General features: G+C 41.5%; 2 protein-coding genes across 2 annotated transcripts in view; one reads left to right on the forward strand and one right to left on the reverse strand.

Annotated features, from left to right (window-relative positions):
• Positions 1-3,032, forward strand: part of EGFLAM (EGF like, fibronectin type III and laminin G domains) — a 123,568-nt gene extending 120,536 nt beyond the window's left edge. Inside the window, exons 22-23 of the mRNA XM_044431340.1 lie at positions 1,699-1,802; positions 2,878-3,032. Of these exons, the coding sequence (XP_044287275.1) occupies positions 1,699-1,802; positions 2,878-3,032 (259 nt within the window). The remainder of the gene's footprint in view (positions 1-1,698; positions 1,803-2,877) is intronic.
• Positions 3,033-6,038: 3,006 nt separating this feature from the next.
• LIFR (LIF receptor subunit alpha) overlaps positions 6,039-16,063 on the reverse strand; it is a 93,543-nt gene continuing 83,518 nt past the window's right edge. Inside the window, exons 18-20 of the mRNA XM_044431097.1 lie at positions 15,626-15,719; positions 13,997-14,072; positions 6,039-12,302 (exon numbers count right to left, since the gene is read on the reverse strand). Coding sequence (XP_044287032.1) covers positions 11,664-12,302; positions 13,997-14,072; positions 15,626-15,719 — 809 coding nt within the window. The 3' untranslated portion in view covers positions 6,039-11,663. The remainder of the gene's footprint in view (positions 12,303-13,996; positions 14,073-15,625; positions 15,720-16,063) is intronic.

Here is a 16,063-nt window from a genome sequence, read left to right on the forward strand (position 1 = left end):
CGAGCACAGGTCAGAGCTCAGTTGAACCTGGAGGATGTGAACAGCTATAGCTTGGTTGACTGGCTGCTTCCCAGCTAACCAAGGCACTCTAGAATGAAGCTGATTATCTAGCTCCATGTCAGGCAATATTTAGACCTGGTTTTGCATTGTCAACTGTCTTGTCACAGGGGTATGTGACCCTGTTGATTCTCTTGGACTCTCAGCACTGTCAATACCATCAGCCACTGTAACATTTGAAAATGCTGTCAGAGCTCAGGGCCACTGTAACTTTCTGCAAATGCTATCGGAGCTCAGGGTTTAAGATACTCTGCTATAGTGGTTCTACTCCTTGACAAAATCATGACGTGTAAGGAGGTTTCACTGAGGACCAAGGCCAAGAAAATCCACACTATTGTATTCCCAATCTGCCTGTGTGGGTGTGAAAGCTGGATAGTGAAGACAGCTGGAATGAATAAATGCATTTGAAGCACGGTGACGGAAGAAACCCTTGTAACTGACTGTAACTTTGGACTGACTGAAAGATGAACGAGTGGGTTCTAGATAAAATTAAGCCAAGGCTTTCCCTGAAAGTAAAATGGCAAAACTGAAGCTGTTGTACTTTGGGCACATGATGAGTTGGCAAGACTTGCTGGAGAAGATAACCATGCTGGGCAAAGTTGAAGGGCGAGGAAGGCGAGGAAGACCAAAGTTGGGATGCATCAATTCCAGAAAGGAAGCCACAGCCTTGCATTTACAGGAGCTGAGCAAGGCTGTCAAGGACAGGGCATTTTGGAGAGCATTCATTCGTAAGTCGGAGAGCTTGACAAGACTTCACAGCAACAAAACATGAGGTTCAGTTTTATCCCCCATGTTTCTCAATATCTACATGAAATTGGTTGTTCTTGATCTTACTTAGAGGTAGAGGTGTAACAATTCAGTTCCTTCCACTCTTGCCTTCCAGTGTTTTGTTACAGAAGGCATTTGGGATGGTGAAAATTGGGTGGAATTGCCCCAGGAACTGATGCTCCTAGTATTTTTATTCTCTGTGCTCTTTTTCTGTTTTTCACTCCCAGGTCTTTCTTAATGTTCTCAGTCATTTTTTGAGGCTATTGTAATTTATTTTATCATCTTTGAATTTTATCTATATTTTGTAAGCCATCTTGAATGCTAATGAAAACAGATAACTCTGTGTTATCAATAAATAAAGAGGGCTTTCTTTCAATTGTGGGTTGCAGAATTAGTGATTATACAGAAGGCTTTAGGAAGAATAGTTTTTGAGAAAAAAGATTGAGAAGAATAATTTGAAAAAAGAGTAAGTGGTTACTATCACCCAACAGTAGTGCTAAGCAGTGTGAGGCCTCTAATTTAGCTTTCAGCACAGATTAAAATCAGAGCAAAAGAATTCTCAGTATACCTATCCAGTCTTTCAGTTTGTCCCCACCTTCACTCTCCCAATTGCCCAAGCTCTCCCTCACTTTAAACAGCATGTGACTGACTAGGGCAGGCCAGTAGCCCTTGGGAAAAGTGTATGTCTGGGAAGAACTGGAGCTGTTTTTGGCATACAACCAGCTACGAATCTAGGGATTCCTCGAGCTACCTCTGATAGAGGACTGAGTGCTACTGTGGCTTTGCATTTGAGGTAGAAGCAGGAAACTTTAATACTATTTGTTCGTGCTAAATCACTTATGGAAAGGGTGTTTACATTGCTGTCAATTTAAGGGATGGACCATCTGGGAAGATAACAGTGGATGATTATGGCGCTAGAACTGGCAAATCACCGGGAATGATGAGACAGTTGAACATCAATGGGGATCTCTATGTTGGTAAGTTTGTCCTAAGTTATCTTATCCCGAATATTACAGAATTATGGGGATGCTCAGGACCTGGCTAGCCCTCGCAGGTCAACTACAACAAACAGACATTTAATTTTACCCTCAATTACAATGAAGCACATTTTCCAGTGGAGGCCATTCCCACACATATGTAGAAGATGGTGTCTTATCTGTGTCTCATCACCCAAGGCTCAATGTGAGAATCAGCCCTGAGTGACTAATGGTATTTGTGAGCTATTGGCTAGGACAAACCTTCTCTATCTGAATCTCTTCAGATGTTTGAAATTCCTGACATTCCTGACCATTCTGGCTGGGGCTGATGAGCTATGTAGTCCCAAACATCTCACAGTTCCCAGATTTGGAAAGGCTGAACTAGACTAAATTGCATAGTCATACTGTCCTGCTAGAAAAGTAAAAGCATGGCAGTGTTTTACTTTGGACCAAAGCTCTCAGTGTCACAAGCTTGCTTTTGGTTTCCTCAGATAGGGTAGATTAAAAATATTGATAATATCCAATGATCCTAGTGTGCCATTGGGACTCAATATTTGCAAAAAGGGAAGCTAAAGCAACCAAAAATGTCCCAAAAATCTTTATTTTCAAATTCAATGGAACAGGTCAGCAGGGTGTGCAAAAGATGGTTCTTTGCCCAATTCTTTTCAGCTCATTTCTACAGTTGGTCTAGGAAACATTAGCACTGTTGGATTAGCGGCAGGTCCTGCTGATGCAACACCATCTGCAGAGGCGCTGTGGCAATGCTGGATGCTGCCCATTACAAATACCTTTCCTGGACCAATTTATGAAAACGGAAAGATTTGTGATCTATTTCATTATGGCAACTTCACAGAGGAATTCTGAGGACACCCAAGAGCAAGAAACCGTTACTTTCCCTTGTACCCAAACAATACAATAGACCTTCTGTTTTATCTGCTCTTCAACCTGTTTGATGAATCTTGTCTTTTAACTGTTCTGTTGTGATTTGCTCTGAGTGCCCTTTAAGATCAAGAAGTGACAAATGCATTCCCCACCCAATGTGGCCAATGACTGAGCAAGTTTCTTTCTTTGGCAGGTGGAATGAAGGAGATAGCACTGCACACAAATAGACAATATATGAGGGGACTGGTGGGCTGCATTTCGCACTTCACCCTTTCCACAGATTATCATATTTCACTGGTTGAAGATGCAACTGATGGGAAAAACATTAACACCTGTGGGACAAAGTGATGGATGGAGGCCCTTCACAGGGAAGAACCTTCCTTTCATGGACATCAACAACTGATCTTGCATCCTGAGGACTCCTTCTAAAAGAGACTTAGAAGCAAGAACCAAAATGAAGGGAATGCATAAAAAAGGGAGACCACTTTTCACTTTCCTTTCCTTTGGGCATTGTGTTCTCTCAGGCATTCTGAATTCTGTGGGGCAGGAACGTCTCACTGGACCTCTGCTTGTACTTGGAGCTCAGTCCACCGTGAGCATTAAGCTGTTGCATAAGGCCGGTGCTGCTTCTCTGGCCCCATGCATGCAACTTACATTGCTGCCAGGTTTATCAGCCAGTACCAGCTTCATACATGGACAGCTGATAAGCCGCTTGTGCCCACAACAGAAAATCCATGCAGTGCATAATGAGCGACGGGTGGGCCACAGGGTGTGCTGGCTCGCCAGTGATGGTTACTTGTCTCCCCTGGACTAGAGCCCTACCCACTATGTTTCATTGCAGGGAGAAGTCTAATTTTCCAGTGTTGCACTCTTTGGTTCCCTGTATATCTCTTTCAATAATACTGTGGCCTACCAGAGTCAGATGTGGCCGTTACCAGCAACCATGGCTGTAGACTAACATAGTCTGCTGAAATCACCTCCCTCTGCTTTGAAGGAGACTAGCGCTTCCATGCATGCATTGAATCCACATCCTGTATCAACCTCTATTCCAGCTCATTGCACCTACCTTAACGGGGGGAGAGCAGTGGAGACAAACAGCCGACCACATGGTTAGATAGGAGGTGCTTTGCAGGTTAGAATGATCCCCTAAGAGTAGCATGCTGGGGTGAAGGATGGTGGTTTTCTACATGCAGGGGATTTGTATATATGGGAGAATTGATACAATGGCCCTCCCTCCTTCCAGCAGTAGTGGTGTAATTCAAGCACTATGTGCTGTGCTGGTTGTATAGCCCTGTTCTTGGTTTGCTTTTGCTCTTGCTGCACAGTGAGCAGCGTTCTGCCCCTTCATTTTTAGCCCTGTGCCCAGACACAAACCTGCTAGTGGGAAGGGATGGTATTTTGCAGTGGTGTGGAGGCTCTGAAGGACCATGTTGTTGACCGACAAAGAAGGTTCTGTGTCAGTCCAATTGACAAAAATACAAATAACGATATCGTGAGTTGCTGAATGATGGTGCTATGATTCACAAAAAAAGAATAATGATGACTTAAGGACCAGTATTGACACTCCTAACCTTTACAGCTTGTAATGGTGCAATGACTGTATCATGCAACAAATGGAGTGGGGTAATTGAAAGAGCTGCATTCATGCATTCCATTATCTGATTCCAGACTCAATAAGTTGCATTTATTCAGAAAAAAGTAATTTACAGCTGCTTTCCATCCTAAAGTAAACACCCACAGAAGTTAACTTCCTTCCAGTTATGCTGTTTGCTGAAGAGAACTATTTAAAAACTCTACTTTTTTATTACAAGCAATGAAACCAACCACCACATTTTATAGCATTAATTTTATACTTGTATATTTTTCTAGAGTATCAGCTGCTACATTGATTGGATAGATAACTTTGCAAAGGTTTGGCAGACATTTTGCAAAAGCTTGGCAATTGTGACACATTAGTATACTGTGCATCTTTCCCAAAAGGAGAGAAGAGTGTAGCAAGGCAAGAAAGTTTTTGTATTTGCTAATTCTGCCGTTTCAGTGGAAATATTTGTGAAATGTAACTGGTTTTACAATCTGTCTTTGTGTGTATGGGGGTGGGAGAGTAAATTTAGACAGCTGAAATTGTACTTAATGAAGCTTTGCTGGCTTGAAAATGTTGAAAAGATGTTAAATTGTGTTATACTATTATGTTTTGTATGATGTATGTTTTAAAGACCAAAACAAAAGGCCCAACTTGGGCAGGGAAAGTGAAGTATCAATGAAATACTGGAAAATGGGCAGAATTGTACTCTGTTGTAAGTTATCAGGATTGCAATGGGAACCGTGGTTTCAGATGAAGTAGCCAAGAGAGGGTTTTGAAAGTTAGGAAAAAGCAGGTAATCGACAGCCAGACGTGATTGTCTGCAGTACAATGTCACATGTTAAGAATTTTGCCAGCATTCCTAGTTAGCCAGTGTAGAGCCCACCTTTTTGAGAAACTCCAGCATTTGGAGTACAAATACAGTCCTTCCCCATCAATGGTATATAGGAAAAAAACACATAAAAGGGCGTTGCTTTGTCTTACCTACCTCTGAGAATGGTTGTAACCCGAACATTGAGGTGAACTTGCATCTGTGGTGTTTAGGGTTCTGTAATACTGGGAATACGACTACACCCAGTGGAATTCTGAAATGTTTCTGTTCTGGTAAGCAGCAGTGGACTCTATCTGATCCCCAGGCCACATCCTAGACATTTTTTGCATATTTAATTCTGGGTCCTTAGATTTGGGTGAATGGTAATTTGTAAAAGAAGTGGAGGGAATCATGCATATTTGCACAAGTTTGCCATTTTAAAAAATCATGATCTCGTTTGTGCAACTTTAAAGATCCCCTCACCCATGCAAAGAATCCAGTTTGCATGATTTGCTGCCATTGGGAAACACAACCAGAGTTTGCATATTCGATTAACTAGTTGATCAACTCCAGTGAAGGAAAATGGAATGAAATGTGCCTGGGTCAAACTGGGAAAATCTTTTGAGATTTCACCTTAGAAGCAGAATTCTTAAACATGGTGTTCTGGATCTAAGAAAGGGTACAAATATGATAACTTATTTCAGCATGCTAAATTTCTGGAGCTTGTCTCAAACACTGTTTCCAAGGATTCTCTACACTTGGTAACTGTTAAAGGAAGGCTTGGGGTAGTAGCGGTTAGAAGTTACTCAGAGTAGGATATATTATTACAATAGAAAGGTATTGCTACAACAAATTTGTTGACCTTTCCAAGGTTAGGTATCAGTCTTCCTCTGAGACCAGCATGAATTGAGAAGCTTCCACTCACTGAAATGTGCTTGTAATGAAATGTATATACAAACATCTGTAGGCTGTGTAAGAAAATACATTTATTAAACTCCATGACAATATCCTGGCAAAAAATGAATGCATGCGAATTACAAGGCTAAGCAGCACATGGTCATACAAATAACCAGACAACATAGATTTATGTTCATGCAAAATTTAGTATTTTAGTTCTACATCACTTAGAAAGTTTGCTACTCCATCCCCCTCCGCCTCCTCCTCTGTTGTATTTTTCCATTATTATCTTCCCTTTAGGTGCCTATATGGGTATTTTTGCCAGAGAAGACATAGCTGCTTGATGGCTGGTTTTTGCATGTTGATGTTTACAACACACTCTGGTCCTAATCCAAATACGTTCTCTGCTCACATACAGAAGATGTTCAGCACAGAAACCTGGAAGCACCAATCACCTGTTTATAAGGAGACAGGGACCCTCCCCTCCCCATGACTGCCAGAAGTTACTGGGATGCCTATTTGCCAGGGAAGGACTGGGAGTTATGCATACTCTTGGTGCTAGTTTTGCCGGATAGTATTCAGCTTGAGATTCTACAACTCATAATTGGGCATGCGGGCCCTTTCTCCAGGTGCAATGTAGCAAAACATTTACCAACCTCCAAAGTCACAAGTGAGATAACAGTTTCAGACAGACATCTTCAAGACGGAAATACACAGAAGAATAAAGAGTACATTCGTTTGTATACATGATAAAAGTTTACTTAGGAGGGAAAATATACCTGAGCCATCTGGCAGCAAATTGCCAAATTCAGCAGCTCGATTAACACACACTGGAGGCAAGGCAAGGTTAGGTCAAATTGCTTGCAGTTAAAATTTAAAAAGCATAGGGAACTTTTGAGTCTTCCAGTCTGAGGATTATATTAATTTAGTATTTCAAAAAGCATTGAGATTTACTTTGTATCCATTATATATATATTTAATATACAATTTACATTTTTAATAAAAACATCAGAATTTACTGAGCTATATCAAACAGTATACATTATACAAGTAACATTTCTTACTTACAGTGCTCTTCAAAAAGCCCTCCCCCCACCCCATTTCTGCTCCCACCTAAAGTCCCAGCTCTACGTTTTTAGTGTTTCTGCTTAATCTCACTGCAGGAGATTTCACATTCACAATGGAGGCCTCAAGGAGGCCACATGGAAAAGCGGCAAGACACATTTTTAAACAGTCTTCCTACCCTACTATGCTTCGAATATCCAATTATAATCCATTCACAGTAGTGTAGTGCCACTGAAACTGGTGCAGGTTGGTGGTGGGCAAACACCCTACCCATCAGCAAACCCACCAGTGTTTGTTTACGGATCTGCTGCAGAACTCCCAAGAGTCTTGAAGAAGATCCCGTGCCATATTTTGATGGCTAAGTGCGCTCAGTTCATCCCTGTTTGGTATTACCCCATGTGAATGCAACCTAAATGCAACACTCCACTGCACTTGCACAGTGCCAGGGACGACCAACAATGGATCTTCTGGGAAGGTTATCCAACACTACAGCTGCTCTTTTAGCTTGAGGAATTGATTTTTGAAAAGTGTTGCAAGTGCTCTAAAAATCATTCCCTTTTTAAGGGTTCATTTGCAAACCTCTATATCTTACCACGCCCATGACCAGCTCATTCACAGGTGCACAAGCAAGATCTGAACAAGTTCAGGGATCCCATGGTACACAACAAAACTGAAATCCATGGCCCTAAGCTGGTTCCACAGAGCTCATGATCCTTAGCAACTTGAAGCACTGAAGAGGAATATTTACACTAAAGCTGAAGTGCAACATTATAAGCCCTACTGAGTTGAGTGGATGCTGGCTAGCAGTTTGCTTTTGGGGAAATCACATTTTTCAGCAGGTCTTTTCTGAAACAATAGAAGCTAGCTCATACTTATCCATTTCCCCTTCCATAAAAGAAAATCTAACAAGGGGCAGACAACATGTGTTCCACCAGATGTTTCATACTTACAACTCCCACAAGCCTACATCACTGGCTATGCTGGTTAAAGATGATGGGAGTGTGGTCCTCCAGATGTTTTGGGCCACAAGCTGTCCAACCCAGTTCTAAGATAGGAATTGCAAAAAATCTATGGCAGCTTCCATACCATTCATTTAGCACTTGAGTGATCATCTTGGAGTACAGGAAGCATCCTGGGAAAAGGCAGTCAGAAAAGCCATTTTCCAGGAGCTACCTCTCAACTAGTGAACACCTAGGTATCTGCCATGTAAACGGAGTAACCTGCACTGCTTCTGCTCTACTTTCTTGGCAGGCAGAAACCAGTAAGGGCTGAAGCCTCCATCAATCTTACAATCAGGCACCAGAAACATGCTTCTGAATCCTGAAAGACTTGATATACACACCAAAAGACAGTAACAGACATTCAGCCCGATGTATAATGCACAGAGGTGTAGCCACTCCTGCTTATAACAGGAAGGGTAGCCCAGCCAATTTGCAAGTGTTGGGTGGCAGAATCTACCAGCACCTTTGTCCTTGCATAGTCTCCACTGAACAGAATCACTGTTCACAGCAAAATGAATCCAAGATCTTAATGCAAAAGGGAAGAAAGCAATCGGTGGGAGTGACACACATTACTTTGTTTTTAAAGTTATAGCTTACTACATCTGAGGTATATATAGGAAAGTTACTAAAAATGTACATCCTAAAGACTTCAAAAATGCTATTTCAACAACTGGATTCACAGTTCCTTCCCTTCCCATTAGTCAGCACAAAGTAACAAAGATATAATTTGTGCATGACGACACTGAAAATAAATTCTTAAACAAAATTTAAAAAGACAACTCATATAAGACACATGGCTCAAAAAAACATACAAATGACAAAAGCATTTCTAAAATTGATCGATTTACATTTTGTATAAAGTTTTAAGTGTTCTCAAAAGGATTTTCAGAAAACAATTGCTCCTACCCCTGGGCAGATGAAGCAGATTGTATAGAAATATGCTTTTCAGAAGTGCTCTGGAAAAGACAAGTATTCCAATGTGGGTGTGTTTGCTAGCCAACAAATTCTTCTAGAAACTAAAAAACCACCCTTAAATTTTAAGAGTAGAAGGCAAGGCAGTTAAGGCCTCATATGAAGCACAAGCTCAGACTAAAGAATTTTTATGGATGCAGTTTTCCATAGTTAAATAGCACCTCAAAAAGAATTTGAAAAATTGGTATGGAAAACGAGGGCCACTTTAACCCACCCCATGCATCTTAATCTGATTTGCAGTAAGCTCAGTCCTGCACTACATTGGCTTTGACTGAACAGTTGGTCAAGGACTGGGTTGAACTGGGGTAGTGCTGGGAGATAGACCACTTTCATGTCCTTCATAAAGCCCCCATTTTTGTTGATTACAGGGTCGAACCTGCCAGGACCAATCCAAATGTGGCATTAATTGTGCAATCTTTTGCAAGTGTTTTGTTGTGTAAATAGCATTGGGGGATCAGCCTAAGCTGTATTAACATAGATTAAGGAAATAATGGGCATTAATAAGGGGTGTTTATTAAAGCACCAACAACAACTTTCAGATTGCAAGGAATGTTGGATGCCACCATTAGCCAATGTACTGTAGCATGAACTCAGCTACAGTCCTTGAAAATAACAGGCTACAACTGGGCCAGAAAATAAGCTTTAAAAACCCCAAGGGTTCTGACCAATACTGGAAATCAGACTGGGGAGTTTCCCAGGATGGAACATTGCCTCTAGTAATATAGGGAAGAGTCTCCCCACATTCAAGGCACTCTGAAAATGTGACCCTTCTGGTTCCTTGTCTGCTTTGCTGAGGTTCGGGCTAGATTTACAGCCTAAACCAACCCCAAAAAATAGTCACCATGCATCTTAAACTGATGATCCAAACATAGCTAAGATTATTAAAAATCAAAGAAAGCAGCTGGAAAAACACGGAGCTATCCCACTTCTATAAGAAAGCCTCCAACACAGCTCAGCTAGCGTGCAGTTTTCAGTCACCCAGAGCAGAAGTGGGCTTAGTGCAGCGGTCCTTAACTTGATTTCTAAAGAATTTGCTACGAAGGCTGAATGGCCATTTGCCAGTGAGGAAACCTGAAATAACTCCACCTGTCAAATGTACATCAATCAAAAAACCCAATTTTCTTAAGTAGTGTGTAATTAATCAGAAGCTTCCAGTAGAAGGAAATATACTGTAAATGCTGAGTTCTGATTTGGCTTTGTTTCAAGACTGTAGCTCATCTGAAGGGTCTTTCTTTGAAATGTTTGGTGGCAGTTTTAAAGAAGACTTCAATGCAAATGGTTCAAAGTATATGCATGTATAGAATCAAGATTCACTCTCGCTTGTAATTCTTGAAAGTATTTGTATTCCGGTGGTGCTGCCAACTCCAATTATGGTGATTACACATGAAAAGTGGCCATAGCTGGCCACTGCCCATCGAGATTGGTTTTCCATGGAGAACAGAGATGGACATTGTTCAGATGTGTCCTGTTGGTTTTTACAATAGTGCTTGCACAGATCTTTGGAAGACTGTTACTAGGTATTCTCATTGGTAGAGTTCACCCGGAAACAGGCACTGATGGGATGGAGAGGTTTCCTGGGACATATGCACCTAAGGCCTTGTGCTCACCTGAATCCGTCCTAATGCCTGTATCACTCCGGACTACAGGTTTAGGATCACGTGACTGAATGATCCTTGGAACAACAAACAAGCAAGCAAGCAAATCCCTCCATACAGCAGCAGCGTGCCAGGAAGAGAGCATCTCGCCTTGCATGACTGCTTGAGGTCAGAGGCACAGCAGTCACTTCAATGTCTAAAAAAAATGTGGCAAAGAGTGCTTTAAAAAACACCTGCAAGGTAAAACATTCATTCCTGACTACGATTTTAAAATCAGTGTTATACTTGTTTTTGCTCCCCTGAGTCAAAACTATTGCATATTTACGTATACAGCAGGTACAGAAACGAATATCCAAGCCTGAAAAATGAATGCCACCGATAGCCATGGGAGCGACTGTGGTGGGTAAGCTGTCCAAGCTGGAGTTCTTCTGTTCAAACTGTTTCAATGCTGCAGGAATGAACTGCCTTCAGGAACGAGGGGCTCTCTTGAGCGGTTTTGGGGACTAAGTGCTGTATCAGTGGAAGTACTGTAGCATTTGGTTCCCCCAAATCTTAAACACTTGTGTCAAAAAAAAAATGCATTTTTGATTATCCAACAAGGACCCAACCCTAGACACACCTATGTGCATCTAGACCTCTAAACAACCTGCAGGTTATGTCTGAGGCAAAAAGCTAAGCTTATAACAATAACCCTCCCCTCCAGCATCCCCAGTCTTAGATTTAAAATAGGAAGTAGTCATAAAGACAGTTCTTATGCGCGACTGAGAGCAGGCAGCAGGGAGGGGAGGAATGGACTATGAAAAGCAGACACAGACCTCTTGCTGTTCTTTGGCTTCAAAAAGGGCTACCCCAAACACCTATCCTTAACTGAGGTGCTAGGAATTAGCATCTCTGCCATCCATGAATATAATTAGTGCCACTTCCACTACAACATAAGCAAGGTTAACATTCAATTTCACTGAAATGAAATTATAAATCCCTGGTTTACAGCATCTCCAAGGGGGTTGAAACAGGATCTAGGAAACAGCAGCTTTTGGAGCAACTGCTAGCATCTCAGCTTTAATCGTTTGGTTTGGTGTGAAATAAATTCGTGAAGGACCACCCTGAGTTAATGGCTTTAGGAGAGTCTTCATCCTCTTTGGGTGGGATCAGAAACTGCCGAGAATTAATCGAGCAAGGGCTCCCAAAGGATGCATTTTCATTGTTGCTTTCCATGGATCCTGGAGAATCTGGACAACCTGTAATCCAAGAAGGCCTGTTCACTTGAGGTCGGTAGCCTGCAGCCTTGTCTAAGTCCTCTTCTATGGATGAGGCTTCCTCGGTTTTTCTCAAACTAGTAACAGGCAGCTGCATCTGTGGTTTGTAACCTGCTGCAGCCACACAGTCAACTTCTAACTCTTCCTTTGGTTTAACTTGAGCTGGATACATGGACTGGATGTCAATGTAAATAACCTGGGAAGATCCTGCAGATTCATCTCCTGGTGGATGTGAGATCTCCTCTTCAATGATGGGTGGGCAATAGGAGACGACAATGTGGCTCTCTGTTTCGGAGTCAAAGCCATCTTCAGGATGCTCCTCCACCGCTGGTGATGTAATGGCGGTATCCTCAATCTTCAGGCAGGGAGACTCTTTTTCAACCACTTCAATGTTATTGGGGGTGCATGGATTCATCTCCAAGGTTTTACAATTAGGGTTCCCCTACAATCAGAAAAGAGTAGTTAACAATGTTCCTTCTTATAATTTTTCCTCACATAGAAATCTTTTATGCTGCCTTTCAGGGTTTGGAAGAACATTCCAAATCCAGATACCTTTTCCAAATATTATTCCTGCAAAAACCTGACTAAGGGTGTTGTCCTAAGGGTGTAGTCTCAGCCTTGGGGACAAGTGATCCTGGTGAACACTGAACAGTGCAAATTTCACCATGTTTTAAGGCTTGGGGTGGGAGGAGCTCTTTCATCCATGAATCTCAAGAATATTCTTTCAAACATAGAGAGAGCAAGGTCTGTCTCCTCAAAAATCAAGCTAGGTTGTTCTGAAAACTTGCTTGCTTACTTGCTTTTAGAGCTGAGCTGGGCACTTAAAAGAAAGGTATATGGTAGAGAGAAGATCACTCGCTCTACCTTCCCAAGTATAAGCTGCTTACTCAATGCTTTGAGGAAGCACAGCATCACAAATATGAGCACAACTACGGTTGCCAATCTCACCTTCTCATTTTTTTTCCATCTCAAGACCATTCTGTATTATTTCCATATCAATGTTCAGCTTTTTAAAAACATATGCACATTTAATGCATTTCTGTGTACATTTTTCCGGATGTACATGTTTTCTGCATATAGTTTCCCTTGATAAACCCATTTTTAATATGCACATTCACCTGCTAGGCATACTTGTAAGCAGTTTTCCTTAACATCATACTGTTTCACCTGCTTCCTCTCTACTCCCCACCACTCAACAATACATGCATTTTAGGCACACTTTCCCCTAACATATTGTTTTTATATGTATTTGTTGACTCAGAGGACTGTACAAGAAACTTCAGAAAAGTGTGAATATTGAAGCATAACTGTATTTTAATTCATATATCGATTAGAGAAGTTCAAATTTAACCAGTTCATATAAATAGGAAAACTACACATATTTCCCCCAATTTTTAAATTAAGCCTTGTTTTCAAAATGCCCTAGGAAAGAACATTTGGAGTCAAAGAGCAGTTGTAAAATAAAAGATAATTAGTCTAATGACACAGTGGTACGTGTTAGGTGTGTGTCTTCCAGCAACTGCACACAGCTAGAATGGCTCCTTGACTTCCAAGTATTCAAAATTTAAGCAGAACATAACAGTAGAGGAAACAGAGAACACAGGATGGGGAGGATAAGTTTTGAGAACAAAGATAATGGCTGGCACTGGCCCAGGGCACTTCAGGGCCAAGGGACAATAACTCACGCAACCACTGTGAAATCAGATATCCAAGTCTCCAGTGATGGTTTCCACAGGAAACTCCCTGGCACCCCTAGTGCATTTGCCTGCCTGTTCCTCTCCAGGTTTCTGGCAGAGGTTTCTCCTCCTCCACCAGGTGGTACGGAGGTTGAAGCTTGGACCTTCCGCATGAAGAGCTGGTCTATCACTGAGCTATGGCTCTTCTAGGTCTCACCATTGTACTTTGTTTCATTTAGATGTCCCTCAGTTCTCACCTCCTTCCCCTCAAGAGCTGAAACCATCTTTTCCAGCTCATCATGCTTAGGAACAATCTCATGATAAATCCAGTACAGAAGCAGATTTAACACATCAACACTAGAAACAACACTAGAAACAGACAAAGTTTCTTCAGTTTCTGCTCCTACTATTAGCATTTTCCAAACACCTAGAAATGAGCTAACAAAATGCCAACAGTTACCTCCAAATCTTTTTCAAACTCCAAAGCTTTACAGTTCTCAGGGTTTGGAATATCAGGATAGAAAGTCTCTTTAATCCTTTGAAAAAAAGAGCATTGAAGTTAATTCTTACCAAGTTGTTCTATACTATTCTGTGCATTGTAATTACAATGATGTTTTGTTTGGTTTTCCTGCCATGGCATCAAGCACCTTCTTTTTTTAAAAATGAAGCATTCTATTTATATTTAACCTAAAGGAATAATTTTGGCCATTTTTTCAGCCATTGTTGGTGGGGGCTGAATTCCAAAAGTTGATGACAATGAACTTCAAGAAATAAGCTAGTTCAATAAGTTTTGGGAGGCAGACAGTTTGGCTTGCTGTTCTTAAATGAGGGTTTGAGCTTTTGTTGGCCCTACTCACCATTTTCAAAGTTGATAAGGAAGACCTGAGCAACTCTGAAGCCATTTTGCAACTTTTGAGCTTTTTTGAGGCTTGGCGCCAGCTCTGCTACAATTTCTGCCCACCGCAGACTCGGACAAAGTGGCACAAAATGGCCAGACTTCGTGCTTGGGCCGCAGAAAGCAACAGATTCCATAGCCTGGCACTGAAGGGATGCAACCCTCAGAACTAGAGGAGGCTTCCCCACAATTTCACTGGGCTTCGGAGATGCTCAAAACACCTTTGAAATTCCATGCAAAGTCACAGACCAGGTTCAGAGAGAGAGAGGCAAAATAGCTGGTGACTGCCAACTTCTGGTGGGCTACCAAGGCCAATCAAAACTGTGTGCAGTCCTTTCTGGTACAACGAATACAGTAAGCAGAGTATGAGAAAACATAGAAATGAAAGACAGGTCTGGGTGCATAAACATGCCAAGTGGTATGCCAGAGGAACTGCATGATTCCATGAGTTGTGTGCTAAAATACCTTTCAATGCCAGTTAATGCAACAGGATGCAACCCTTGGATTGCACACTATTGCAAGGGGTCTAGCATTGCAAGGAAGAATAACTCCAGATATTTTTTCTGTATTAAGTTCAGTGTACATCCTGAACTTTAAGCATTTGTTTTAAGTATGCTTTTTGTGTGCACTTCTCTTAACACTTGCATTTTGATGGACAACTTTCCTGATAAGCACACATTTTTGCAAGCCACACTTCTAACAGAATTCATTTTGGAAAATTATTTTAATCATTTATACATATATGAGGGGACTTTCCCTTCATTTATGCATTATGCATACATTTATGGACTGGAAAACTTTGTGACATCTCAGGAAAAGCACATTTCAAAGGATAATTTTGTTTCAGTTTGTATCTTGTTGCAAAAGTAGCTAAGTTCACATTGCAGTGTGAAGCAAAGGTATTTCTCCCGCGTATGTACAAGAATGCACCTCCTGAGCTGAGTCCACACTGGGTCTGTGCTGAACATGAGGAGCACTGTTTTTGCCTAGTGATCTCCCCGCAACGTGTACCAGGGTCCACCTGCTTCTAAAGCATTACTTTAATTTCTCTTCCCACTTTCAGTTTTACACAGTGCCATGAGTGTAACAAACAGCATCATCCAAGGCCAAAAACAGGACAAGTTCCTACTAAGGAAGGACATGCTTTTCTGTCTCTAGTATAGGCAAGAAAATAAAGGGAAGGGGAATAGTTACCATTCTCTCTTCTGGTAGCAAAGGAAACTGGTCACTGCAGCCAGAGCAACAACTATCGCCACTGGGATGATTATGGCAATGATTAAGCCCACAGCTGCAAAAATGGACAACAACGTGTAAGATAGCAATATTGCAAGCAACCGATATTAGCTGTTACGAAGGCTCCGTAACAGTGGCTTGTAATAGTGAGCCAACTTTCCAGGAAATGGCTTATTACCTATTATATTATTCTTGAAATAGGAAGAGATTGATACGAAGTCACGGATTTCCTTCCTGCTAACTATAGACTGAGAAAGCTCTGAATGATGACATTATTTTAAGCATTGTCCATTAGCATTTTATGACCGATTCTTGAGTGACAGCCATTTCTAACAACTTCAATCTAAATCAGGGTGCCCCCATGTATTTGGCTTGATGGGAACTTCTGGAATATTGTGA

The sequence above is a fragment of the Varanus komodoensis genome, unplaced genomic scaffold, assembly GCF_004798865.1.
Source record: "Varanus komodoensis strain SLA01 unplaced genomic scaffold, ASM479886v1 scaffold22, whole genome shotgun sequence".
Classification (NCBI taxonomy): Eukaryota; Metazoa; Chordata; class Lepidosauria; order Squamata; family Varanidae; genus Varanus; species Varanus komodoensis.